The 16,675-nt window shown below is 38.9% G+C and overlaps 1 protein-coding gene across 1 annotated transcript in view; it reads right to left on the bottom strand.

The window, feature by feature from the left end:
- MDFIC (MyoD family inhibitor domain containing) overlaps nucleotides 1-16,675 on the bottom strand; it is a 107,000-nt gene that overhangs the window by 70,149 nt on the left and 20,176 nt on the right. The window contains exon 3 of the mRNA XM_022582846.2: nucleotides 14,511-14,633. Within this exon, the coding sequence (XP_022438554.1) occupies nucleotides 14,511-14,633 (123 nt within the window). The remainder of the gene's footprint in view (nucleotides 1-14,510; nucleotides 14,634-16,675) is intronic.

A 16,675-nucleotide genomic window follows, 5' to 3' on the forward strand; every position in this document is an offset into this window, starting at 1 on the left:
ATTCTTATACAAGCAAGTGATTAGTATTTGGTTTATTGGCTACAAACAATGGTGCCAGAAGTTGTATAGAATTAATGCTTTCCAAGCAGGCCTATAAATTTTTGCTATTATTCTTCTTTTCGGTATCCAGTTCTAAGTAACAAACTATGAACTTCTACATAGTAAGAATGGTTTAAAACTGCCCCTAATAAATCTTCTCAGTCTTAGGCTATACTTCCATACCATTGAAAGAAATAGCTGATATTGCACAAAGTTTTGAAATACACTGTTCTCCAAAGTATATACTTCATCAGCAATTTATTCTAACATCCACATCTCCCTCTCAAAGGGAGTTGAAACTAATTATGTTTTGTCCCAAATGCCTAGATACCACTGATACCATATGAATTCATATATTATTCAAAAAGCTGATTTTTTTTTTTTTTTTTACTTATTAATATGACGCTTAGGTAAACTGTATCTCTATTATAAGAGACTTTGCTTTACTCTAAGAACAAACTCTAGCTTTAATAGTTAGGGAGATATTCTTTCCAATATATCTATAAGATACTTAGATACAGTGTTTGGAAGGCTGCTTATTCCAGAAATTTTTAACTGAAAGAGACAGCTTACTCTAGTTTGGAACATAGTGTCTAAAGCAGATGAAAGAAGAAAGCATTTGTAATTCTTCAGAAAAAAAACAGGCAAAAGCGTTTTCATACTTGAAACACTTGACTTCCGTAACAAACTTCGATTTTGACTTCATAAATATCAACATCCTAAGATACACCATAATTCCTTATAGTCACATCAAATTTTAGATTTTCAAGTCTTTTCATTGAACAAGGCTAGGGGTACAAATTATAATCGTTCTTTACCAATGTAATAAAACTTAAAGTGCTACATAGCAAAATTAAAAGAAACGCACATTCTCAACAATGTAAAACATCTCTTGAGAAAACAACTTCCCCAAAGGGCTAAGACAGGTAGCCAGCACCTGGACTCTCCCCAGTAGGCGGCCATATCCATCAGTTCCTCTGGGTCTTATGGTCACAACTATTAAGGAACCACTTTAAAAAAAAAAAAAAAAAAGTCTTTAAATGTTCAAATAAAAAACTAGTTTTCAGCTTATCATACAAGCTTATTTGTTGTAGGGCAACATATTTGATTAAAAACTTTATGAGTCCTAAGTCTGAGCTGTACCTCAGAACTAACTGGGGAGCTTTTAATAATTAAGATTGCCTAGACCCTACTCCTAAATGATTCTGAGGTCATTGGTCTGGGGTGGGGCCTGTTTTTAAGCTAATGTGAAGAGATGAGAACAAGTGCTTTGCACAAAGGGGTATGACTATAGAATCAAACTCCTGCCCATCCCCATCCCCCAGATCTTCAGCTTCCACTATTAAGATCTCTTTTTGTTGCAGAAGGAAAATGCCTATCTTCATACCACAAAAAGAATGGCAGATGCCAAGATTCTTTGCCCATCTCCTGAAATGAGAACAAGTTCTCATGGAAGCAATGAGTAAATAGTTCCGAAAAGTAGCCTTTTTTTCTAAGATATCAAGTATATATTAAGCCCAGGAATTGTCTTGAATTTATCGCAACAAAGATGACATTCCAAAGGAGTATGATTGTAATTTTCCCAACTTTTTTTCTGACCTGAGACAAAGGCAGGATGCAGTCATATCACTCATAGTGGTAGAACGGCAATAAATCCCAACTAGGAAATGGATTAGAACTTTCAGCTTGGAATATGCTTATAATTTGGGAAAACTGTCATCTCCGCCTGTGATTTTAATGCATTCTCTAGGGGACCACAAACAGCACAAAGTCCTTACCCTTTCCTCTGCTCCACCCCCCACGTGAGAATCACCGCTAGGTAATCGGGATATTAGCTGTGCAGCCCTAGGCACACTGCTTGACTTTTCTGAGCTCAGTCACATCTATGGATAATAATATTTATCCCACCTGCCTGATAAAGTTGCTGGTAGGCCAAGTTAGATCATCAATATGAAAAATTTCATTAGCTATAAAAAGCTCTAAGTAATAACATTGTTAATATAACTAATAAAAAGCATTCTTTGATATGCATGAACTGTAGACGGAAAATTAGCTCCTTAAGAGAAGCAAAGAAAGTCAGTCCACATTTTAAGACAAATTACTTCAGCTTAACCAATTCAAAGCCGTCAGACTCCTACAGAGAAGCTAAGTGCAGTCAAAAGGTACCAATTTTCATTTATTCAACAATTAACATGTACGTATTGGGAACAAACTCTCATGCATGGCCCTGGGCTAGACACTGTGAGGGATGCAAAACTGAATGAGATGCCGATACTGCCTTTAAGGAGCCTTCAGCTCGTGACAGGGAAGAGGGCCATCCACACGTGCACTACAACTTTGAAATTAATGAGTCCTTCAGGAGAGATGAAGATAAATACTCTGCAAGTCCAAATGAGGGAGAAATCACAGATGTCTGGCTGGAGATGTGGAAAGACAGGTAACACAAGTGAAGCTTGGGAGAAGGAAAATACAGGTAGAGGGAAGAGCAAGGAACATATTTTAACTAAGGGAAAAGTTCATGAAAGGAAGTAGTGGAGGACAAAGTAAAATTTATTTTATTCCCACAGTCATTCATCCAATATAGTTTACTGACAGTTTCTTGTGGTCCTAGAGTAATGCTGATTGCTAGGAGCGCAACGTAAAGCCAGCAGATATCAGACATGTAATAGCAAAAATCAATTACAAACTGTGACAAGGGCTAGGAAGGAAAAGGTGCTATGAGAAATAGGGAAACCCATTTTAGATTGAGAGGTCTGGGAAAGCCTCCCTTTGGAAGTGACAATTAAGCCTGGGGTGAGATCTGGAATGCAAAAGCCCAGAGACAGAAAGGGACTCAGGGCATCCGAGGGACTGAAAGGAAGCCAGTTATAGCTACAGAGGCAGAAAGAGGGGCAAGAGTAGCAGGAGGAGAAAGAATTTCAAGAAGGAAACGTCCTATCAAATTTTACAGAAAAAATGAGGACTGAGAAGAGGCCACTGGACTGAGAAAAGTGACCTATAAGAAGCCTATTTTAGTTGTATTTAACCCTTCCATAACATAGATCAAGAAAGGATAAGGTATCAGCTATACAGACCAGAACAGGCTTTGAATACCAGGAGGTGGTGTTTAAATAGGACATAACATGTCTCCGTGATGAAGGAATTAGAACATAATCCGAGTCCTTATTAAAAAATGTCATAAAATAAAAAGGCAAGAATGGACCACAAGTGGAAATCAACCAGAAACTGTACCTCTAGTACTAGCAGAGATGCCTTAATTGGAGATTAGAGACTACGTATTTATACCAGAGCTGCTCCGTCTGCTACACAACATTTTTGGTCTATGATCCACAGCCCTTGGAATGTGAAGTGAAAAGCCTGATGGTATGGTCGGCTACCTCAGTTTCAGTGTAAGCTTGGCAGATACAGCATAAGATTGTAGAATTTAGGGGATAATGAAGGATCATTTGCAGGTCCCAGATGGCCATGAAAAAATGGTAGGTGAAGTGAAGGAGGAGATGAGATACTATGGGGGAAAAGAACATAGTTAGCAGATTAGGCATAATTATTGTTAAGGTAAAGTGCAGGAAGAAATGAGAAAGTTAATTTCTGATTTCAAAATCGTAGAATAGAGCAGATCTCATTGATAGCAAGGTCCAAGGTGTGTCCATATTTGTAAGGTGGCTAAAGTGAAAGAGACATAAAGTCTTTAGAGTTAAAGGAGGCAAGAATTGATGTGATTTCAAAGAAATTAAAAGAAGCTCTGTATCAGTCAAACACTGGGAAGCCTTGACTTAGAGGACACACAAGATACTAGTTAAACATAAAATTGATTATGCTAGAAGGTGGAGCTGACGGCATGAATAAAGAGTCACAGCTATATTACACCCAACACCGGTTCACACAACGACTGACTATGGTTCTGCCATTTCACTGGCAATGTTAACAGGAAACTAATGTACTACCAACACCCCTTCACATCAACTTTCCAGGTACCAGATTGGCAACTAGGCTCAAATTTAAAGTAGAAATGATGAGAAGAGTTTGTAGCCTGAAATTAATTGTTCACCCTGCCTTGAATTAGTCCAAACAGATTTGGACTTCATGGCAAAAGTATTATTCAACCCTCTATAAAAACAGATTCATATGTATATTTATATATATATTATATGTATAATCTTTGAAATTTAATAAATTAAAAAGGAATATTTTGTTTAAAAAATTAAAAGGCAAGTCATGCGTATCTAAATAAAAAATACCGAACGCCTTTTGTTCTGTTTCCTGCAAAAAAAAGCCAGACCTAAAGTCGACCCTCTTAAATTGGCTAAAGTGAAAAATATTGAAGTCCTAAATATGTAAGAATAGGGGTTTAATTTTACATTCCCAGTAGTAAATTTTCATATTCTTAGCTATTTGGTAAGACTTTAAAAAGCTTACTGGATATGGGAGAAGTGCAATGAGAAGCCTAACTCAGAGGACTAGTAAGACAATGTTAATTACACACGCTCACACTGTTCACTAGGCGTGTTGTTGTCACCGCTGAAACCTACGTTATCACTCACCTTTGTGATTAGGACAGCACCTTGGTAATGTTGAAGGAATATGGAGAAGATAACCTGCAAAGACAGGCCTCTACATAGAAGACAGGTGAATATCTTTTTCATAAAGACAAGTAATGTATGGGCAGCATCCAAAGATGAGACGTACGGTCTTATTATGATCACACCAGCATGAATCAATATTTGTGACAATTCGAGACTGTGGGAATCTTAAATCTCCCAATCCAAGTTCTCAAGAACCATGGAAAATGTATTTAATTAAATATAATATGCCAAAGCAGAACAAATTTCTCCACCCACTCTCTTCTCTGGTTCACTTAATGCAATTTCACCCTCTAAACCAGCATCTGAGGGTTTTAAAAGAGATTTCCCTGACTTTTGTGTCTCTTGCTACAGAACCCAGGGACTTGGGAAGAATCCAGCTTCCGGTGGAGAATCATGGAGCTCGGATTTACCACCAAGTCCTGAAGGACTCCTTGAAAGAAGCACGGGACAAGTCACAGTTTTGACTCCCAGCTGTGCCAAGCTGAAGGGCAATGGAACTCCTGAAAGGAGTGGAGAGGGAATTCCACCGATGCTCCTCAATCCGATGCAGCCCCTCCCTCTCAGTACTGAGCCTAGGTAAAGCTGGAAGCAGATCTCACCCCTTCTGTGGCTGGATAAGAGCTGGGAGCCACTGTCTCCCTTTGAGAGCTTGCCGCATGGCAGCTGTTTCACATAGCTATCGTCACAAGTCACTCATGCTTGTGACTAACAACATAGCAACTGATTTGACAAGCCCAGAAAAACTCCTTCGTTCTTGAATTTCAGGAACATACTAAAAAAAATTATAAAATGTGTACAAGGTATACCATTTTTGCTTACCAGAACTAAATCCCTGCTCTCTCAAGGCTCCAGCCAGGCCCAGCTTCATAGGCATGTGACCCGTGCAAGACCACCTGAGCCCCAAGTTTAAAAGGAGCAGTGAACTTGGTTTAACGCTCTGCTGTTGCCACGGTGAAATTCATTAAGTTTTCAACAAGGGGCCCCGCATTCTCATCTTACACTGCTCTCCACCTCCAAAATGATATAGCTGGTCCTGTCTTCTGCAGAACCTGAAGGAAGCGGAATCTCCTGGCTTACCTGTGACCTGAGCATTTCCTACAGGTAACTGGGCTCTAATGCAGCTTTGGGAAGCTAGGCCCTCACCCTGATCAATTTTTGTTATATGGGAGAATTTTCTTTTTCAAATATTATTGCTTTTAATACAATAAAATAATTCACCTCATGGGGGGAAAAATACAGTGCAGAAGATAGCATACAAAATATTAAATGGAAGTCTTCTTCACCAGTATGTCCTCACTCAATTTCACATTACTCCCTAGAGCTGACTATTGTGAGGAGACATCTTCCATTAAGAAAAAAATAAATACACACATATACCTTGATACGCACACACTGATCGATATTAATCTTTTTTTTAAGTCCCAATTTTGTATGTCTACTGGACTAGATGGAGAAGATCGTTTAGAATCTTCCAGTAAAGAAAACCAGCAGCTTCAAACCATGTGTTTCAAACCATTATTCTTTGCTCATTTCAGGGTCCTCAGCTTAGAGGATATCAAACTACTATCTCTCTGATCTACAGCAGGTGACTGACCTTAGCACAAAGCAGCGAAGACCCAGAGACAAGTTCTCAAGAACCATGGAAACTGGCTGCCTTCTTCTTAGCCACCAAGGTTTGGTGAGGAATTCAAGAGATTGAGATGCAAGAAAAACACAGATGAAGCCCCAGCTTTGCCATGTTGCTTGGAGGAAACATCTGCATTTCTGTTTCCCCACCTGCCAAATACGGCAATTTTTTGTTTTTGTTTTTGTTTTTTTGCGGTACGCGGGCCTCTCACTGTTGCGGCCTCTCCCATTGCGGAGCACAGGCTCCGGACGCGCAGGCTCAGCGGCCACGGCTCACGGGCCCAGCCGCTCCGCGGCATGTGGGATCTTCCCGGACCGGGGCACGAACCCATGTCCCCTGCATCGGCAGGTGTACTCTCAACCACTGCGCCACCAGGGAAGCCCCCAAATACGGCAATTTTTATGAAGCTTCCGAAACCTCTTCCCAATCAAGTACTCTGGGTTTAGGGAAAGCTATTTTCATCGCATCCTCAGGGCCACACTTCGGTCCTTGTCCTCACCTGGGATTGTTCCACCTCAGAAGTCTTAAATTCCTATTTCCCATTCTCATAATCCATCTTCTCTTTCCACTTATCCCATTCACCTACTGCATCTATACTTCTTTGGTTTAGTTTCTTAAAAAAAAATGGAAATCTTTAGGGATTCATTAGTATCACTGGTTTTTCTTTCTTATCTGTAAGATCCTTCCTGTCTTCACTTCTTTCCCCACCCATCTGCCATTCACAGCCCATCACTTCAAGCTCTAGTTGGACAATGTCCCTAACTCCTTTGCCCCACTGTCCTTTCATCACAACTATCATTTGTCCAAACTAAAAACCTTGGCCTCCTTCCCAGCACCTGCCATTCCCTTTCCCCAGAGGTCTTACTGATTGATTGTACCCTATAAAAAGCTGAATTCATCTACTTCTTGCAAACCCACCTGCCACTACCCCAGTCCAAGCCACCTTCTTTTCTCAGTTGGATTAACACAACAGGCTCAGTTGATCTCCTAATGCCTTCAGTCCTTCCCATTCTTATTTATTTTCTAACTATTGCAAAAGCAATCATCCTAAAATATAGCCAAACTAAAATATAAATTGAAGTCACTTCTCCCTTCAATACCTTCCATCTTCCCTCAACGCTTATTAACAGATTCTTTCCCTCCATCTTTCCACCCCTCATCTCACATCTTACATCCCAGCTTACACAAAACTTCTCCAACTCTCCTCAAGCTGGCTCTTGAGGTTCTCTCTTGCCTCTAGACCTGTGGGTGTACTGTTCTTTGGGCCTGGAACACACTGGCTCCACTCCATCCCCTGCTCTGCTTGAGTTGGCCAACTCCTTCAGGTGTCAAAACAGACACCACTTCCTCTGGAAAGCCCTCTTGGACTCTCCCCTACCTGAGTATTTGTGTTTCTGAAATGTGAACACACAGCTGCCTGCACTTCCCCATCACAGCATTCAAAGCACACACTATCATTTCAAGATGAACTGCACGTCTCTTCCACCAGACTGTAAATTCTGAATGTGGAGACCGCACCTGTATTATTCATCCCTGTATCCAACACAACACAATGTCGGCACACTATTAGCACTCCATTGTAATGTAACTGATTTTTTATTCAGTTTTCAAAGTTATATTTTGATTCCTAATCCTGAAAGTTCATTATAGTAACATGCTCTACAAATAATAATCTATGAGTAAATTCACAGTGTTCAGATCCAGGAAGTTTGAGGTTTGAGAACTAAAATTATCTAGACCGCAGTATTTATGGTCTTGATCATTAAAGGTTATTTATTTCTTCAGTGGTTAGCATTTTCAGGGTGGTCTCTAAGCGAGTTCCCAGGCCTCAGCTCCTCCCTGAGGCTCAAAGAACTCCCAAATGGGAAAGGAATAAATCTGGCTCCCTCACTGAGCCCTCATCCACCACTTGTACTTCAATACCATCTCATCTCCCCCAGTAAAGAGCAAAAGATTTTAGGAATATCTGAAAATCTTTAACGAAAGTGTAGTAGGATATAGATTGGAAATTGAATGAGTCATGGTATTTGACAAAGATGAAAGGTAAAGTAATAGATTAAATGATAATATTAATAGGAATAATAAGAATAATAAAAATATTGTATTTTATAGAATACAAAACATAAAAACTAACTTAGGCAGCGAAAGAGATAAGAAGAAAGGAGGGAGAGAAGGGAGGAGAGTGGGGAGGTAGGGAGAAAGCAAGGGAAGGAAGGATAAAGAAGGGAGGAAGGGAACTAAAGTAGTCTCAAACTTCTTTCTTGTAGGTAGGCAAGAAAAATAAGGAATAGGGGACCAAAAAAGGCCCTACATAAAGCGTCATCCCTACCCACCTAGGCAGACAATAAACGTTATCCAGAGCACTGCCACAGTTCACTGAAAACGCTTCAGAAGAGCCTTATCAGTGAACAGCGGTCAAACTTAGGACTTGATAGCTTCACATCATTAGAGTATCTATGGAACTTGGAAGTTCCATATGGAACTTGACATGAATGAACCAGGAATCTCTGCCCTCCTCTCATTAATTCAATACACTTAAGTAATCAAGCATTTATTAAGCATAAACCATGTAGCAGCCACTATGCTGGCTACTGTTATGGACGTAAATATCAATGGTCTCAGAAAGACCTGGCCTCTGTACCCAGGATGTCTGGACGTGTAACCCATTGGAACCACAGAGAGAAAAAAATAAATAAAAAGCCTTATAACTGATACTTGGGCCCAAGAATAATCATAATAAAAAATGATAAATTCACTTGAATGTTTACCCATTTAGCTCTGTGCTAATTAAGCATACAATGCGTTTTCCTGTATAACCTTTAAAATAACACAATGAGGTATACAGAATTAGTACCTCCATTCTAAAAATGAGCAATTTGATCTCATAGAGTTTAGGGAACTTGCTCAACACCAGTACTAATAATGCATCCAAGGTCTGAACCCTGGCAGTCAGCTTTCATTGGTCTCCAGGTCCCTGAATCTAAGATGCTGAAAACAAAACACGGACAATGGTTCTCCCTAGCTTTTTGGGCAGAACCCAGATGAGCACGGGGTAACGCACGCACCACGAGGAAAAAGTGCGTCAGGGAACTTGAGCTCCATTCTAGAACACAGCCTAATGGCTATCATTGACCTATGTGTTAAATATGGGGAGCCATCAGAAATGGCTATTGGTTATCCACCCAACCCTAAAATCAAACCATGAGTTGGGTTTTACATTGATTGATGGTTAATTCCTGTCTATAGCAACAAGTAAAGCATCCGAACTGTAGCCACATCACCACTTGGTCAGCATATTAAAAAAGAGAATTTTTCTGAGAGACAAATAGAGGACTAGACACTAAGCAAGATAGATGTCACCATGACTTACTCCCAAATGAATGAGCATGAAGTACTGATATCAGGGAAAGACTACCAGATTACCTAAGAAACACAGCAGGAAAGCCACATCTCCCAGTCCTACTGGGTGGTACTTACCTGGGGGGAGAGGGGGTGGGGTGCTTGTTTATGGCCTCTTTTATATAAAGTGAATTCTAAAGAAAACCAAGTAATACTTACTGAGATGAGCATTAAAACATGAGAGCCGCTGAAAACATTTAAATCCTGACCTCTCGGTGTTCTCTCCCTATAGTCAAAGTGAGAAATGCTCTAAGTATATAAATAGAACACCTGAGTAGTCTCTGCCTTTCTTTCAGTATTTTAGATAGAGGAAGCATTCCCTAATGTGATGAAATGGTATTCATTAAGGGGTGATCAGCAATAAGTTGGCAAAGGCGAGTAAAAGAAACGATAGAGCTCCTAACAACAGAGCCTGTTGAGAGGAAACTCAGAGGACGCCAAGAGGGTTTCAAGTAGAAGCATGAGTGAAAAAGCATGATGCACCAGCTCCATCAAGAAGAGGTGAGTGCGAATTAGAGAACGAGGGCTTGCGTTCTACTACCAATTAAGTGCTTACTATTATGAGAGCTAAAACCTCTTCAAAATGAATAAATGGGTTAAACAGAATGGGGATTACCATTTAAGTAGAGCATTCTAACTTTGCTTCAGATCATGGGAATTCTACAAAATCACAAAGGAGAGAACTGGCTGAGCAAAATTGTTTCATTTAATGGGAAATTTATTTCAGAAGAGAAGCTAAGGAAAATTTCTAGGGTGAAGTAATGACATTTAGAATTAGGAGGCGTTTATGTAAAAACAATGTCCAAGGATAAAGTTAAGTAGTAAGAATTTTCAGAAAGACCTAGAAAAAACTGAGAGAGAGACCTGAGGCATTTTAGAAAGAAGAACAAAGAAAAACGTAAGCTCTCTCTCCATAGGAAATAATTAGAATAGTAGAATTTGACCTAAATTAAAGGAAGATTTACTCATGCCTATGAGTATAAGCACAGTAACACACACACACACACACACACACACACACAGACACACTCCTTCCTACCTTAGAAATCCCCCCAAAGACTGAGATGAAATGTTACTTCTGTTCCTTTTCTAGCCTAATTAAAACATGAAATGTTGCCTATTGCCTGTTATCAGTTTATGCATATTATGGGTTAAATAGAAAAATCAATATTAATTGAGGAAGTCACTTCACTGCAACATTTATTCCACTAAGTCAGAGGACTAATGATTAGTAAAACAAGGCATAGCTCCAAATTCTATACTGCCCCATATATGCTAATCTGAGGGGAAAAGCCAGTCTTAACCATAGAAAGATACCCTTACAAATTCTAAAATGTAAGCCCCATTCCAGAAATTAAATTATACACCAAAATATTTTCTCCAAATATGAATGACTTTTAAACTGTATAAAAGATAAAAATTTATACAGTAAAAAAAACCCTTTCCAATTATAAAATTTCCTCACAAAACCTCCTTATGTTTTTAATTCTTTACTGATTTGATTTAGATTTTTTTTTAAACAAATTTAAGTGGTTGGAATCATCTTTTTCATTTAAATTTCATAAGAAAGAGAATCACAGTGCACATTCCCTGACCAGATTGTGTATGGCCTATTTATTTGAAATGTTCGATTCCATATGGATTTCTTCTCCTTTATTTATAACTTCCAGAAAGGATTCTAATAAGTCAGCAACTCAAGGGCAACCAATTTGAAATCTAGGCCCTGAGAGCATAATACCTCAGGTCTGCCACCTGTGACGTTTTCTAGACGGACCAGAGAAGGCACACGAAGCTGGAAGGCCTGTGTAGAGCCTGCACCAACTTTGAGCCACAAGTGGGTGGTCCACTGAGGTCAGGGTTAAAGTTCACAGAATAATTTGGAAATTATTCTCAGCTTGGATCTCGTTTATGAGGTCTGAGAATACACCCTTTAATTAGAATACAATTTCCAAAGCAGCCACTCCCTTGACTTTCCAGAGCCCGGTTATTCTCAGAAAAGTAAAAACAGCCTCATCACACTGACAGCTAACAGTCCCCTATAAATTATGCCTTAAACATCTAACAAAGAAGGCAGCAGGCATCTGGGACAACAGAGACATTAGCGGCCAGCCCTCACTCACCACTCTCAAGAATAGATAAGAAAAAAGTCTCATTAAACAGTCACTCCCCTTCACTTCTTGCTTATGCAGCTGAACTGTCCCATGGAAGCTTGGAAAAAGAGTGGGCTGCACATTTGAAAATGTTCCCACACCCTAGCCGGCCTCATTTTTCTGATGATGCCTCCATCCAGCCAACCTCGCACTACAGTGGGAAACTAAAATCAATTCCATGAGAGCAAGCTGTCCGCCTCTTCCACGGTGCTCAGGGAGCCACACAGGACTCTGGCACAGGAGCCAGCCCAGTCCTGACTCACCACAGATGTTCCCCTCCTCCCCCATGCAGCTCTGAGCCACCGCCTTCTTTCCAGGGCCTATTGTTATTACAAAAGACTCACTGGGCCCCCAAAATGGGCTAGATGCTGAAGCATCTCCCTAACTGCAGGGTTAAGAGAGACAGATGTTAAATGACGCAGAGATGATGGCCAGCGACTCAATGGGGAAAGCCAAAGATGGAAAGTCAGGCTAGGTTTGTAGAGTTTAGTATCTGGGAGTTGGAACAGCAGAAGCTATTAGATTATCAAACTTGCAAATGCTATCCAGACTTAAATCGGTTTTAAAGATGACATAAAATGCTCCATCCCAGCAAATCGAGGTATCAAACTTTTCTGTAGACCCAACAGAGTAGCCTTTGTCTAGAAAAGTATGACCAGGAAAATAACAAAAATGTAGTTTTTGAACTCTGTCATCAGAATTCACAGTCCAAAGTCACCCACAAATATCTGGAAATTCTTGGCAACATGTTTTGGGCCAGAGAACAATACTGTCTTTGGCCATTATCTTTCAATATCCATTCATCTGTCAGTTTTCCCAGCAGCCCTCTCAGAGGGGGCCATAAAGCTCTCTCTCTGCATTCCTTCAGTGCATTCCTTCTAGTAGGCAACTAGACAGTTGTTCCCAAATACTCCACTGCCCCATGGTACAGGCTGCATCGTCATCTCAATAAAGAATTTCATGCACTTTACAATATTTTCTTTTTATCATTGTCCATGTTACCAGTATAGACAATAGAGAGAGGAGTTCATTTTAAATCCATTCCCTTTAATGGTATGAATTCTGCAACTAAAATGAGCTTCATCAAATAGCACACAAAAGTTTTAACATGTTAATATGACTTGCCACATCCTTACACAACAGTACTTATATGTTGGGTTTTGTCCTAAGAGTTCTTACTCACGTTTTCCTAGTGTGGGCCCTAGGAAGGGAGATTAGGGGAATAAATCAATTAAATGAAACACACACACTTAAAATTCTGTGACTATGGGAAAAAAAAAAAAGAGCAAACAATTATGCCTCCCAAAAGGTGAAGTTAAAATTGTCTGTAAGACCCCTTCTCGCTCTAACTCTCTGGTTGTTTGGGAAATCATAGATAAAATATGCCAGTATCTCACAAAACCTTAAGTTTCACAACAGTAGAGTCAATATTTAGATAGAAGACAACCAATATATGTTTCAGCGATAAATGTTTACTTGAAATAATGTTTATTTGATTCTTTGGAGAAAGCTATATAAATCTCGCTCCTCACAAATTTCTGAGTTTCATTTCCTTTCTATTCCCTTCCCAAATAGAAAGGTGTAAAAAACCAAAATGGTTCTAAAATTAAACTAAAACACACTCACTTTTAGAACTTTTGTTTGAAAACTTGAAGTCTCCTTCAGTACTGTTTCTATTGTTATTTTTTGTTTTCTACAAAGTTGGCTTTTTCCTTCTACCTGCTTTTTTTCTGTTTGGTTTCAGTTAAGGACAGATACTGGGCATTCTAGAGAGGAAAGGCAATATCCCAAGATTCAAAGTAAATGTAACATGTAACACGAAAAAGGGTCTGTATTATGAAGTTGTCTGAAGTGAAGAATTAAATTTAAAAAAATAAAGTAAAACAACGCTTGATTCCCAGAATAAAACTTCTCCTCTGTCTACTCCGGAAAACTGAGAAGTGACACGATAATTCTGTTACCATGAATGAGAATTTCAAAAGATGTAGTACTCCTATGCCCTTCCAGGTGTGGTACAGTAGTGTTCTTTCTACTTACACATTCACTACAGAAAATTGTTCATTATATGGCAAATTCATCTTGAATCCACCTGGGGGAATTTAGCGACCAGAACAAGTAAAACCTGACATTGACAGGCATTCTGAATAGCACTCAAAAGATACTGACATTTCAGTGTATTCCCAGAGTAAAACAAAACTAAACCAAAGCTTCTTATATATTCTACAGAGCAATTTTAAGAAGAGAAAGAGAATAAAAAGAAGCCAAGTAGTGATAAAAGTGTTAACTGTAAAAAACAGGTTGGAATCATTTGGCCAGAAGAACAAGGACCGCACGGCATTACCAAAGCACTACTCATCGTCCTTTACCTCCGTCTTTATCTTTTTAGTTTCACAGTCTGTTTATACTTCGAACTGTCTGACTTCTACTTAGTCACTGCTCAAGAAGGTATTGAGTTTTGTTTAAGTCTCTCTGAGGATGGAGTCCAAAATGTATAGGTCAATTCTTCCTTTTTAAAGATGGGATGAAAGCTGACAGATAGTATTATTTATACCCTACTTTTAGCGCTGCATTTTAAAAGACTCATGAAAAACACTTTCAGATGAACTCTGTTGATTTACAGATTTCTAGCAGAATTATATCAGACGATTAACTGAGAGCATATTATCATAGTCATGTCCCCAAAGCACTCCAGTTTTCTCCAAAAATACTTACTTCTGATGAGTTTGTCATCTGAACAATTTCCCCAAATGGACTGGTCTTGCATCTCTCCATGTGTGAAGCAGCTATCAGTGGCTTGAGTTATATCTCTCTCAGTATTTTCTTTATCACATTTTTCTAAAAAAAAAAAAAAAAAAAACATATATATTTATTATCATTAAATGTTACATATTTTTCTCTATTTTTTCATTTTATAGATTTTTAAAAAATGCTTCTAAATCTGCCATAATTTAAAGAAATGGGAGCAGTATCTCTAGTAACTGTTGCATATGTTATTGACTCAATAGCAGAGCTTTATTGAGCACCTACTATATGGCTAGCAGTGAAGATTTTACTGTAAAAATTATGTTAAGATTATTGTAAAGAAGTCGTTGAAACAGCAAATGATCTGCCATAATAGAAAAATGTGGAACGGTTACATCAAGGATCGAAGTGAGTCCATACATGCAGAGGGCAGGGGTGGCAGGGAAAGCATCAAAGAAGGTGAGAGATTTATATGTGGGTTTATGGGTTCTCAAGGGGGAAGCCAAGAAGTAAGGAAAAGTAATGTCTTATTAGGAACATAACTCAGGCAAAAAGCAGGCTGTAACATAAGGTACAATTAACATTATAAGAGGTCTAGAGCACTAAAAAAAAGGTTCAAAGGAAGAAAAAGAAACTCTTCAGTATTGAAAGCTCAAGAAAGGTGCTATAGAAAATGGTGCATGTTGGATGGTCTTTAAGATCAGAAGGAATTCTCAAAGTAGAGATGGGAGAAAGGCCATTCCAGGTGGAAAAACAGCATGGGTGAACTCAAAAAGCAGACACCTGGGCAAAAGTTCCAACTTTCTGCACTGTGAAGTACTTAAAGAGGGATATTAGGAAATAAGATGGTAAAAGTTTGAACAGGGACATGCTATGGATAATTGAATATCAAGGTGAAAAATCTGGACCTTATTTCAAAGTGAAATAAATAAGTGATAGTAGCCACTGAATCTTTATGAATTGTTTAATCAAAGCCACACATAAGAAAGATTAATGAACTTGTACACACCAGTGGTTCTCTATCCTGACTGTACTTTAACTCACTCAGGGGACTTTTTAAAAAAGATTCCTGGGCCCCATGACCTAAAATTCTAATTTAATTTGGGGTGGGGGAAGGGGGCTTAGGTGATTCTACTATACTTACATCCTTGAGAATCACTGGAGTATGGATGCATCTAAGAGGGAGAGCAGAGTAAGGGAAACTGAAAGGGAAACTTAGCACAGTCCAGGTAGAAGTTGATGGGAGTTTCGACAACTGGATAAAAAATGGGAAAGGAGGTAATTGGGAGAAAATAACTAGAGGATTCACACATTATCAGAGAAGATGGGATTGGAGCTGACTGAGTTCTCTTAGTCTGGAGTTGACTGGAAAAACCTAGAGACCAGGAGAATAATTTTTAAAATATATATTTGTACATGGTAGATGTCTGGGCATCGTACTATGCAGTGGGGATACAATCAGTTACGAGACACAGCCCAGGCCTTCATGGAGTTTACAGTCTAGTGGATGAGTTTAGTGTTGAACATTTGAATCTGCAAGACACAAATAACATATAGCAAGAAACAGTCATCTTCCTAAATCTGATTGCTGAAGCCATTCAAATGAATACACTCACCAAAAGAATGAGTATATTAAAAGAAGACTATCAAGGGGGGTCTGTACAATTAGAAAGGAGTCAGAGAAGGAAGAAAAACTAGATAATGTCAAGCCATGGAAGCAAGGAAAGGAAAGAGATTCAAACAGAAGTTGTTAGTCAACTGTAGTAACGTTTCCAGTGGAAGGAAAAATTTCTGCATATGCAGAAATTTCTCATGTACCATGGGGATTTCACAATTGAAAAGTTCTGCAATAAAACACATTTCAACACATGAAAATGCACGGACACTCGGGAATAAGTCCAGAGGCTAAGATTTCTGAAAAAAATAGGGTCTTCAATGCTAAGTATTTTTAGAAAGCAAAACCATATTCAGATAGCAGTAAAATATAAATTAGAAGCATGCTAAACCAATATGTTCTAGATTTATGTAACATTTACTCAGCATTATCCTAGAGAAAATGTAATCTTCCTGAGATGTGTTACTTTCAATTAAAATCTTGACTTTTTTAAACAACTCTAGAAATCTTTCCACTGCTA

Source organism: Delphinapterus leucas, chromosome 9 (genome assembly GCF_059928025.1).
Source record: "Delphinapterus leucas isolate spDelLeu-1000000601 "Yukka" chromosome 9, BTC_Dleu_Yukka2, whole genome shotgun sequence".
NCBI classification, from domain to species: domain Eukaryota; kingdom Metazoa; phylum Chordata; class Mammalia; order Artiodactyla; family Monodontidae; genus Delphinapterus; species Delphinapterus leucas.